At 43.3% G+C, this 12636-nt stretch overlaps 1 protein-coding gene across 3 annotated transcripts in view; it reads right to left on the bottom strand.

Annotated features, from left to right (window-relative positions):
• Window positions 1-245: 245 nt before the first annotated feature.
• The window catches only part of LOC138143916 (UDP-N-acetylglucosamine transferase subunit ALG13-like), a 12809-nt gene continuing 418 nt past the window's right edge, over window positions 246-12636 (bottom strand). The window contains exons 2-5 of one of the 3 annotated variants that reach the window (XR_011163822.1): window positions 9247-9409; window positions 6704-6842; window positions 752-849; window positions 246-501 (exon numbers count right to left, since the gene is read on the bottom strand). Coding sequence is in view for 2 of the 3 variants with exons in the window: in XM_069065204.1 (XP_068921305.1) it covers window positions 387-501; window positions 6704-6842; window positions 9247-9409 (417 nt within the window). In the remaining variant the exon portion in view is untranslated. Of the gene's footprint in view, window positions 502-751; window positions 850-6703; window positions 6898-9246; window positions 9410-12636 lie in introns of those variants that run through there. The other 2 variants (XM_069065204.1, XM_069065203.1) reach the window with 2 other exon arrangements.

Raw genomic sequence — 12636 nt, 5'->3', positions numbered from 1 at the left:
GAGCACCTCATAAATTTTTCTGGATTTCCCTTCCTTGGACATCTCTGGGGGCACCAACTGGCAAGCCCCATGGACTGTTCCTCAAAAGTCAAAAGCTTTAAAAATCTCCATACCAGATGCCAGGATACAATCTGTGTTCGTCTGGCTACCACAAGTGTTCTGATATACTAGAAACTAATGCTAACTAGGACAACAATTTGCGCGAACGTTTACAAGTGTTCATGTAAGAAATTTTGGATGCATCCTTTAGATGTAGAAAATTTATTAAGATCAGGTCATACATACACACTAAAGAGAGGACTAGATCTCAACGAATTGTCCAGGAAGGCTTGTCTCTGTGTTTTCAAATGGGTGGGGCAAAAAGGTTGAGACTGAGAGACTGGCATTCATTTTTTAAATCCCACAACCTTATCCAAAAATTCAGAGAATATCTCTGGCTTGCCAGGAGGAAAAGGTTTCAACGATGATAAGTCCACTGATTTTAACAGCTCAAGAAGGGTGCTAAAACAAAAAGAAAGAGCAAAACATTAGGTTACAGGAGCCATAAAGCAGTCTAGTTTCTGTGCATTCTGTGGCAACACCAAACTCTCACTAATAGTCCTGGGGTTTGGCAAACTGTTATACAGATCTCACCAGGGCTTTCTGCTCCCATATACTGGGAGCTCCCACTAGGGAAGGTCTGTTTTCACATGAAAAACAGAACCATTATTTCTCTATACCCTCAATGTCAATCCAAGACATCCTCACTCACTTCACTCCACTGGGCTGCTTTGGTTAAAGATGAGGCCTGGTCAATGCCACCTCAGGACAGTGTGCTCTTATGGCTTTGCAATTACCTTCAGGAAACAGCTGGTAAAAAACCGAGATAGTCCACAATTAAATTCCTGGAAAGGCAGTGAATAATGACACAGCTAGGCGATATGATGAGAACTGGATTGGGGGGGGGGGGGGGGGTAACGAGGGCACATGGGAGCAGATTGCTGAATAGTTATGCCTTGCCAGTATCTTCTTCCGTTTGTTTTCTTCCTTTTTCTAGACTTGAACATAACTCTGGGGTTCCGAGCCCACTTTCTTACCACCCTGAGAAATTCTACAAATCTTAACGTGCCTATTTGTAACTATGAACAACTGGCCAAGAGTCAGGAAAGGGTAAGGATGGCAACAAACATGAAGTATAAAGAGAGGGAAACCTGGAAAGGCTTTTCTGAAAACATGCAAAGTGAAAAAGCAGACAGACTGGAAGAATAGATTTCACCCTAACTAGGAACAAACAGACCGAGTCAGGATGGAGGCTGGGCCAAGGGGCTGACTCCCGAGTTCTTGGGACAGTCTGCATAGAAATTAATGACTTTCAGTGGTTGCTGAACAAGTTTAATGAGTTTCATTGCGGTCCCATGGTGACCTTTGGCTAAAACCGTTTCTTTAAAAGCTTTGCATGATAACTCAGGGAAAAAATAAAATACTATTTTAAAAAATAAATAAATAACATAAATAAAAATAAATGAAAATGTTCGCATGTGTGGATTCCAGTTGCCACAAGTATGATATTCCAAGATTGTCCTAAGCAACACCACCAAGCAAACACTTGGAGGAATGTAGACAAGGCACATACATTAGGAGAGACACAGATGCCTGCCATCCGTGCCTAAAATACATCAGCCTCTGGGCAAGAAACTATACCGACTGCTGGCTTTTATTTCAGTCAGAAGACACTGGAAGGAGTTGGAAGGGACTGGGGAAACTAGGTGCAGGCTGATGGCCGAAATGGACTCAGTCCTCTCCATAGACTTCACTTTCTCCAAACCTCAGCTCCCTGCCTTGCTTTCTCAGGCTCTGAGGTGCAATCCTCGGGTTAGCATTTGGACAACAGGGAGTCAAGGCCCAAAGCAGCTGAATTTCCCGTAAGCAAAATGGACTTGCATAAATCAGTTAGCAAGGTGACAGTTAATTTCCTCTTATAGAATCATGTCAGTCTGGGTTTGCCCTTAATCTATAAAGCACACTCCATTCCTGTGAGAGGATTAACCAACCAAGTGATCTGCTAGGCCTCCTCCTGCCTCCTCCTCTGTTTCATGGCACCTCCAGGCCTGGCTTTTCTCAGCCTGGCAAAGCCACTCTCTCTCCTGGCCCACTCCATCAAGAGGACTAACAAATAGTCTCTGCAAGAGACTTGACCCTCAATCTGTTGACAAGTAGACATTGAGGGCCCTGCCCCCTGCCAACTGGAGCACTGAGCTCTGCCTGTAGCTCTCTGTACCTCCGCCCTTCTCCCCTCCCCCATTCCCCAAGCTTAGCTTGTTTGGAAGTCCAAAGAAAAATTAAGAGAGAAGTCCAAATAGCTTCCAACCCAATGACTCCCCATCTGGGTTTGGTGACACCTTGAGCTGTGTTTTTTCTTAACACAATTTTCTTAAGGCTTTCATGAAATCTCCTAAAATTAGGTAATTTAAATTTACTGTCTGATAACACTTAAACTACCAAGAAAGAAGGGCTTTGAGCACAGGTCTGCCAAGGGGGTGTACCTCTGTAATACAAGAGAAGAAAGGCTGACCTCTCCTCAGGTGGGCTATGGGACCTCTGAAGGCCCTCTTCCAAGTCAAAGAGGGAGTACCCACATTAACAGCACCACAGAACCTGCAGCTATTGAAATCAGAATAAACATATTTTACATATACTTTCAGGGATGGTTTATCAGAAAAAAGTTACATCGGGTAAGGATAGCTCTTCAAAGCAGGTGGGAAATGACCTCACTCTCTAGAAACCAGCTCATTTCCTCATCAATCAGTGTTGGCTATGCTTCAGGCACACTGATAGGTGCTGTGGACACCCATCACAGGCTTAGATAATGCCAACAAACAAAGAATTGACATTCTCACGGAGGACACAACTAGCATATGTAACAAGGTATAGATCATAATTATAAAGTGAAAAGTCCAAAAACATTTAGTGAACACCTACTATTTGCCATGCACTGTGCTAAACAAATACATGCACACAAAGAGTATATATTTGTATTTTTTAACACATTAAATAAGTCCTCATTTGTAAGTAGTTTTAAAAAAAGTCATCTGGAAGAAAGGGCACTAGAAGTTAGTGGGAATCAGGAAAGGATTTACAGAGAGGATGGTGCTTGAACTTTGTCCTAAAGAAATCCGGGGCCTCTGTGAGGAGCCTGCAAGGAAGGAGATCATTTCTACATCACAGGACGGCCAGTGTCAAGGCACAGAAATGGCAGATTGAGCATCGCATGTGAGGAACGGAGAGATGGCCATTTTGTCCAGTATTACAAAGTGTAGGAGGGGGAGTCATTTCTAATGAGGTTAGACAGAGAGGTTTGGTCCAGGTAGTATAGGGATAAAACTTTGTAAAAAGGTAACAAAAGGAGTTTGGTTTTTATCCTGGAGGCAATAAGAAGTTGAGTGGGCAAGGGAGTCACGTGCTCAGATCTGTGCTTCTGGAATATTACTTTGACTTCGGCAATGTGTGGGAAGGACTAGCATGGGGAGATACCAGAGGCAGGGACATTCACTAGGAGGCTGTGGCAATAATCTGTGTGTGAGTGGAGAAAAGGGGCTGGATGGGAGAGATGTTGAAAAGGTAGAAAGGGAAGACATGGCAAGTGATTGGATATGTGAGGTGGGGGAAGGGGGGGGTGGAGAGGAAATTGTGTAGTTTGGAAAATGGTTTAAGAGGAAAGAAAATAAATTCTGTTTTGGACTTACTGAGTTAAGAGATGTCTAGAGCATTCAGTCTGAGATGTGAAACAGACAATTGATAATGTGGGTCTAAAGCTCAAGGACGAGACTGGGGCTGGAGAGATGTATACGGTGCTCCCACAGTCTAGGGGGAGTTTTAAGCTGTACGTCTATATATGTGACACTCAAACTTTGGGGACACTTTGTAGAGAACTGAGTCATTTGGATGATAGTTAAATCCATGTGGGCTGATAATGTTACCAAGAGAAAGAATGTCAAAGACAAGAGGGCCTAGGCCAGAACTCTGGGGAATCCCCACTGTTGTGGGTGGGGAGGTGATATGGATGATGAAATAGCAAAGGAGGTGAGAAGACACAGATGGAAAGAAAGGAAAAACCTGTAGGAATAGCGTCACAAAAAGTCATAGAGCACAGTATCCAGGGGGAGAGGGGAGACAAAGAGGCAAAGGCTGCCCAGGAGTCCAGAAAAGACTATCAAGTCTGGCAATGAAGAGGTTGCCGATGACTCTGAAGAGAAGAGTTTCAGTGGAGGGATGAGGTTGCAAGTCAGATTATAAAGGGCTGAGAAGCAAGTTGTAGGAAGGGAAGTAAAGGCATTTTGCAGTAGTTTGGTTGAGAAAGGGAGCAGGGGTATTGCACAAATTTCTGAAGGACAGGAGAGACTTGTGCAGGGTTGAAGGCAGGAGGGCAGGGAGAATGGTAGAGAGAGATGGGAGGATAACTGAGGGTGCAATCTGTTAGAGAAGATGGGAAGGGACAGGATGAAGGGTCCATAGAGAGAACGGTCTTAACAAGAAAGATGACATTATCAGACTGGGGGAAGGGAGGAGAGATTACGGAATGATGCTGAGGAGATTTGAGTTGGAGAGAAGGGGAAAAAAGGGAGCTCATGGCAAACAGCCAGCCTCAAACTTCTCAGTAAAGTAAGAGGCCAAGTTCTCAGCAGAGAATAGAAGGAAAAGAGGAAGTGTGAGCAGCAAAAGTCTAGAATAAATTCTGGGAAGAGAGAGAATCAGCCAGGAATCAACAACCTGACTTTCTGTAGTGAGATCTGTAATGGGAATGCAAATTTGGAAGATCTTCCCTGCCCCTAGGCTAAAGTGCACCTGAAGCCTGGGGAGGGAGGCTTGTTTTTCAGTAGATACTTCTTGATTGGCCAGTGGGTCAATAAGGTTGTTACATTCTCTGAGCCAGGAGAAGGCTATATAAGCCCTGATGTGTAGCTTTGTTTGGGGGCTCACTTTGAGAAGTGTTCTGTGATTTGATCTGTATTCTGGGAAGCCGTTGTCCAGGGCCCCCCCGGCTTTGAAAAACCCAGATGTGGAAACCCAGATGTTGACTGGGTATGGATGTAATGGTTGGACAGTTTGGAAATCTGTCTACTTGATCTGTTTGTCTTGATAATTCTGCCTGTATACTTTGAAGTTCGGGGTACTGACCTTTTTCCCCTAAACTAGGTAAATGATACATCTATGACTGATTAAAGTAAGCTTGTTAACCCATTTTGAGTTGCTTTCCTTTAACAAAGCAGATCCAAGAACCTGTGGTGGTGGCAAACCCTGAGGATGCCGGGGTGCTTGCTGCTACAAGGTCCCAGTTGAGGTTAAATAATTGAATCTGAAACATCCCCAGCTGGCATGATTGCGAGACATCCTGTAGCTGCCTTCAGTCACTTGTCCTGTGGATGATGGGAATATTCCAAGGATTGGGTTTGGCAAGAGAAGACCGGTGACAGGACAAGGGGGCAAATGATTCAAGAACAGAGGAGATCATAGATTTAAATTTGCTAAGTAGTGGGCTGTGACTGGACACAGAGGAAAATGAAGTCAGAGCATGGGTCCTGGCCCAAGAAAGGACTTAGGGTGAGACACAAGGATGAAAGTTCTGGGCATTTGTGGGTAATGGGGAGAACCAACAGGCGAAGAGAAGAAGGAAGCTGAGGAACTGGGAGTTGAAGAAGTTTCAGGGAACATCTACGAGGATATAATATAGGTTCCCTAGGACAGAACAAGACTGTGGTGAGGCCAGTACTGAACTCCATGAGAAAGACAGGAGAATAAATTGAGGACTACTATTTTATAGCCCTCATCATTTCCTAGCAGGCTATCCCAGGATCAACCTTGTTTAGGCTTCCATCATGAAGTCTAACCAGAGGCCGGCTGCCACAGACACCAGAGGAAAGGACTGGGCATCAGGAAGGCCTGGGTCCACAGGCAGGCTCAGATGCTGACCAGCTATGTGGCCATGGTCGAACCTCAGCATCCTCATCTGTAAAATGAAGAGCTCCCAGGCTCTCATGAGGGGCACATGAGCCAAGAGACACAAAGCCCTCTGCCAGCATCCAAACACTCCGTAAGTAACAGCCACTGTCTTTCTTCATTCTCCTTCTCACTAATTTAAATGGTCCACACAATTTAGATAAGAACCAGCTCCAAATTCTAACACACCTGCTGCAATGAGACACAGTATCATTTACTCAGGGGTTCCAGTGGGCTTACGGAGGGCAAAAACCCCTTTCAAAACACCCAACATGGCTGCCTTTCTGAAAAGCCACACATCTCCCAATCCAGAGCACTGCTAATAATAAAAAAAAATAGCTAGCATTTATATTGCACCTACTGTGCACCAGGCACTGTGGTAAGTGCTTCACAGTCTCTCATTTGCCGTTCACAACAACCATGAGAGATAGGTGCCCTTGGGATTCCACATTTTACAGTTAGGGAAACTGAGGCAGGCAGCCATTCAGTGACTAGTCAATGCCTGAGGCTGGATGTGACCTCAGGCCTTCCTGCCTTAGGCCTGTCTGTGGCGCCACCTAGCTGCTACTTGGAAGTATGTCAATGGCATAGTGTTGGGGGGGTGGAGGTGGATAGGTCTTCGGTCAGGTAGGAAAGGAAGAGCTCAATGAATCTGGGGAGGATTGTGGGGGGCATAAGTCAGCCAAAGGACCACAGGCCTCCAAAGAGTCAGTGCCAGCCTGCCACCTACCTGCATGTGCAATAGAAAAGATACCCTTCTTTGTGCAGCTGTCTGGCCAGCTCTAACTGGTGATTGTCCATCAGCTTTTCATTTACGACCACCACCAAGGGCTTCCCTTCTTCCAGGGCCTCCAAGCAGCTCCCAGCCCCTAGAAAGAGAAATCCAAACTCCAAATAACGTGTCTTGTTCAGCTTCTCCTCCACCTGTCTTGCAGCAAAAGAGTGAAAAAAATAACAGATGTCCAGTGATTTCGCTGACTAGTATGCCTACACATTCATTTCATTGAGATGAGGGAAAAAAACAAAGAAAGTGGAAAAATGCCAAGGGCCTCTCTCTGGGGACTGACTCTTTGTTTGAGTTCATCATGGTCAAGTCTCCTAGGCCCTCCTTTATCCTTTTAAGAGGACAGAGGATTTCTCTGATAAAGGCCTCATTTTTCTAACATATAGAAAACTGTGTCAAATTTATAAAAATAAGAGCCATTCCCCAACTGATAAATGATCAAAAGATATAATCAGTTTTCAGATGAAGTAATTAAAGTTATCTATAGCCATATGAAAAAATGTTCTAACTCACTACCGATTGGAGAAATGCAGGTTAAAACAATTCTGAGGCACTACCTCATACCTAATACATAATAAGACAGAAAAGGTAAGTGACATGGCAAATCTGAAACCACATACTTTAGAAATCACTCTTGGCACAGTGGTTGAGGGGTAGGGAGAGGAGCTCTACATACCTTTTTAAAATTTCTTTTCTTTTTTAATTAACAAGCATTTATCTTCTCCTTCCCACCTCACCCCCAATGTAAAAGAAACAAAGAAAAAGTCTTGCAACAAATATGCAGAGTAAAAAAAACAAAGTCCCTACAAGTCACATCTCTCAAAGTATGTCTAGAATCTATCCCCTCTGTCAGGAGGTGGGTCACATGGATCAGCATTCATTTGTAAAATAAAGCCCTGATTTCTGTTAGCAATCTCCATTCAGATAAATTTTTCCCCTTAAAACTGTAGAAAAAAGACACCCAACAAAAGAAGAAAACCTCTTCCCCTCCATCCACTAGCTGTCATATTCCAATACTGCCCAAAGGACTATTTTCAGAATAATGTATATCATTTCTCCAGGTGGGGGGAGCAGAAGGCAGAGCTGACTTTTCACCTTGATATAAGTAGCCTGGGGAGCACCTGATGTGGAAAACCCCCTCAATTCAGGCAGATTAGCAACACATCTCAAACTGACTGCTGCAATAAGACATCAAGTGATGGGGCAGCTAGGTGGTACAGTGAATAGAGCACTTGCACTGGAGTCAAGAAGACCTGAGTTCAAATTCAGCCTCAGACACATAACACTTACTACCGTGTTTCCCCAATAATAAGACACTGTCTTATTTTTTTGGACAGAAAAACACCAGAGGGCTTATTTTCAGGGGAGGGCTTATTTTAATGAACATTGACAGCAATTTTAATAAACAGGTAAATGTGAACAAAAAAATGTACCTTTATTCAATAATGAATTCAATAAAGAACAGGATGACGCACTCACTGCTGCAGCTCTGATTGGATGCAGCTCGGAGCACGGCATGCGTTTCACCGGGGGGGGGGGGGGGGATGGTGCATACAGAGGGTACCGTAATGTAGCGTGTAGCGCAGGGGATCACCTTCACTACAGTAGCAATCTCAATAGGGCTTATTTTCGGGGGAGGGCTTATTTTAGAGGAATCTTACACAGTAAGAGGAGGGATTATTTTCGGGATAAGTCTTATTATCGGGGAAACACAGTAGCTGTGTGACCTTGTGCAAGTCACTTAACTCCGATTGCCCTGCCTTCCCCCCTCTAAAAAGACCAAAAAAAAAAAGACATTAAGTGACCAATGTATGATTACACAGCTAGTAAAATGTTAGGTGCATCCTTGAACACAGGCCTTCCTCACTCCAAAGTCAGCTGGCTAGATAAACTTTGATAATTTGATAATTAAATTTGATAATTTTTGATAATTCATGTTGACTGTTACTGACTGAATTCATTCACAATAAATTTGATTCCAAAATGTATTTTTCAAGCTTGTGTCACATTTTAAATACAGAATTTTCACTTAAACTTAGAAGCTTCTATTAACATAGCCACCATCAATTCCTATTTGTTACGATACTTGCATGCTGACATTTTAACACCTTGCCATGTGATGATGGAAATGTGTCATGCTTCCTCTGCTTTTGCTTCCATATGTGGAAAATAACATCATTAGGGGCGGCTAGGTGGCGCAGTGAGTACAGTGCCGGCCCTGTAGTCAGGAGGACCTGAGTTCAGATCCGACCTCAGACACTTAACACACACACACACAACTAGCCGTGTGACCTTGGCCAAGTTACTTAACCCCAACTGCCCTCCAAAAAGCAAAAAAGAAAAAGAAAATAACATCATTAGGGGACAAGGGTTCTGCTCATTTCAGGGGCCTTTATGCCACTGCTCTTCATCACAAGCCTAAATCAATCAGGCATGTGGATTTCTAGTCCAAATTTGCACGCTGTGATTCTAAATCCAAGAGGCTGTACCTGCATGGCTAATGATCAGATCTGATCTCTTAATGTCTTCTTTCAAGGAATTCTTGAACCTGTAAACAACCAAAGAAAAGGTTGTCGAAGCGAAGGAGTCTGGTACCACTCTGCCTTTTCCAATCTGGAGAACAAGTTTCCGATAACCGAGTCTCCTGAGGATCTAAAATAACAGAAAAATCACCAGAGGTTACTTTGAAATATGCGCCCTGTCATCACCACATTTTTGTAGTACTTAATATGTACAGGCACTGCGCTAAGCACTTTACAATGAGTATCTCATTTTGATCCTCACAAGGACCCTGGGGAGTAGGTGCTATTTTTATTATTGTCACCATTTTGCAGATGAGTAAATCGAGGGAAACAAAGGTGAAGTGATTTGCCCAGGACCACACACCTGGTAAGTGACTCAGGCTGGTTTTTAATGCTGGTCTTCTGGACTCTAGGTCTTGTACTCTGTGACACCACCTAGTGACAGGTTTGAGGAGCTAGGGAGAGGGATCAAACTTGTGGTTTCCTTGGGGGACTTCCACATAAGGAAGTTTGGCACCTTGGCAATCTATACTCTTAGAAAGAGGCCTAGAGTACTGAAAGGTGGTGATTTGTCCCTGGGCACACAGCCAGCATGTGTAATGGAAGAATTTGAACCTGGGTCTTCCTAGCTTTGAGGTCATCTCTCTATCCACCATACCACACTGTCACACTTGGAGTAACCAAGATTCCCTGGGAATTAATTCACTGAATTTCCAGTTTGGAAGGCCCATATTAGTCATGTGATCCAACACCCTCACGTTATAGAGGAAAAATGGCCATGGTCACTTATGTAGGTACTTTTCATTGCTCTCTTGAAGCCCACGTATCAGGGCTGACTCCTACAAACTGTTTTGTAGCACTGCATACACTCAGTTATGGTCCTAACTCCATTAGTCACAAGACCCTGAAGGAAAGGGACAATGGAACCACCGTCAAGAAAGTCAAAGTGGTAACTGGGATTCAGCTTTGGTTTGGCCACCACTCATATAAGATATCATAGTGTATTCTTTGTCCTGTTATCAGGTAGGTGATTTATTAGTAAGTGATGATGTTTGTATAATACCCAGGAGAACTTGGGCTACCAAATCTCTGCTACTCTAAGTGGCCTTAGTTTTTTTTTTCATTTTTCAAATGCTTTATTAACTTCTGATTTACATCATTCATTTCCACCAGATTTCGAGTTATAAATTTTCTCCCCATTTTCCCCCTACCCACTGCCCCAAAATAGCAGTCCCACAGGATATCCCCTACCCTAATCTTCTCCCATACCCCCTTAGGCTTTTCCAGTAGGGCATGGTGGATCTCTATGCCCCAGTTAAGTGGCCTTAGTTTAGCATTGGCCTCCAAATTTCCTCCTATTTCTAATGAAAACTTTAATTCAAAGGCTTCTGGGGGTGCTGATGTCAATACTGATCATGATTGATGCTTAATACCTTTCTGTGTGCTTCAGTTGATACTTTTTTGGGGCAGGCCAGGGAAACTTCTTTATTTTTAAAAAATAATTGATGTCTTTTTATTTACTTTTAGTTTACAACATTCAGTTCCACAATCTCTTAAATTTCAAATTTTCTCCCTCTCCCTCTTCTCCCCCTTCCCCCATAGCAGCATGTAATCAAATACAGGTTCTACAAATACCTTCATGTTTAATGTTACTCATGTTGTAAATGATTTATAACCACTGCCTGAACAATGAAAAAGAAAGGATAAAACAAAACACAAACGAGAAAGAGCAAATAGTTTGCTTCAATCTGCACACTCTGTAGTTCTTTGGATGAGGATTTCCCCTTCCATCATGAGTCTTTTGGAGTTGTCTTCTAACCTTTCATTGCTGAGAGGGGCCCAGTCTATCAAAGTCAGTCATCACACATATGTTGTGTCTGTAATTGTGTACAAATTTCTCCTGGTTCTGCTCTTCTCACTCAGCATCAGTTTGTATAAGCCTCTCCAGGTAAATTTGAAGTCCATAACATGCATATACCACAACTTGTTCAGCCATTCCTCAATTGATGGGCACCCCCTTAATTTCCAATTCTTTCCCACCACAAAAAGAGCTGCTATAAAGATTTTTGTACATATGGTCTTCCTCCCAGGTCTGTGATCTCTTTGGGATATAACCCTAGGAGTGGTATTGCTTGGTCAAAGGGTATGAAATTACTTATAGCCCTTTGGGCATAGTTCTGGATTGCTCTCCAGATTAGTTCACATCAGTTGACACTTCTGAAAAATAAGTTTGGATGTGACGTCAAAAGGCCCCTGATGCCCTGGACATCAGCTCTGGGGTCCGAGAACTTTGGATACTTGTGCAATCCGGGACAAGTTATTCCTCTCTCAGCCTGTTTCCTCACTTAACCCTATGATCGTATGGTCCTTCATCTCTCTGGGCCCCATTTTCTCCTTGTCTGTGACATAAGGGGGGGCTGAATTAGACAATTAATCTCCTTATGTGCTGGGACTGTAAGTCATTCTCCATTCTTAGACCTCAGTTTCCCCCCTGTAAAATGAGAGGGTTGGTCTTTTGTGATGTCAAGTGCCTCTCCCTCTATCAAATGAGGATTCTGGCCTCAATGGTGTCTAAGTGATGGGGTGCTTGGACCCCAGCCCTAGGACCGTATCTCTCCCCTGTCCAAAGACCCTATATCCGGCAATAACTCACAAGTGGACCCAGTGAAGCAAACTCTCTCTCCCTGTTACAAGAACAAGCTGACTCTATAGAATTTCCCTTGTATGAACACGACTATCTCATATCGGAACTATCATGGACTGATTCCCACCGTGATTGTAGATGATGCAGACTCCCAAGACTATCTGGTTACAGACGCACAGATGTGCAGATGTGCAGACCCCTTCAAAGCCTCCCCCATCCAGGCCATGCCAACAGGGAATGACGCCTGTGCCCAAGGCACACAGACTGAATGTTCACCACCTAATTAGCATGCTTGGCACACAGCTCACTGTGCTTTTTCTATAGAAGCCTTAGCATCACTCCTGTTAGGTTAAGAATTCCCTAAAGGAGCTCTGCCCTTTTAATGCCATTATAATATGGCAATATAATATAATATATATTATTTATTATTATTATATATTATATATTATTAATATATTATATATTAATATAATATATATTATATAATATAATATATAATATATATAATATAATATAATATGCAATATAATATTATAATAATGCTTATAATAAATGTTTTGCCACCCGACTGGAAGACTACTTGAGTCTGTGAATTCTTTCCAGACATCTCTGCTCTGTGCCTCGGCATTTTGGGGTCCCTACACCCCTAAACTGCATAAGGACCCATTTGTCCCAACAGCAGGTCAGAACCTGACCTTGGCACTATCCCGTGC

The sequence above is a fragment of the Petaurus breviceps genome, unplaced genomic scaffold, assembly GCF_028583685.1.
Source record: "Petaurus breviceps papuanus isolate PSGF00001 unplaced genomic scaffold, PetGlider_PUasm1.0 90681, whole genome shotgun sequence".
Taxonomy (NCBI): Eukaryota; Metazoa; Chordata; class Mammalia; order Diprotodontia; family Petauridae; genus Petaurus; species Petaurus breviceps.
The sequence above is the reverse complement of the archived record's forward strand: the minus strand, read 5'-3'. Positions and strand labels throughout refer to the sequence as shown.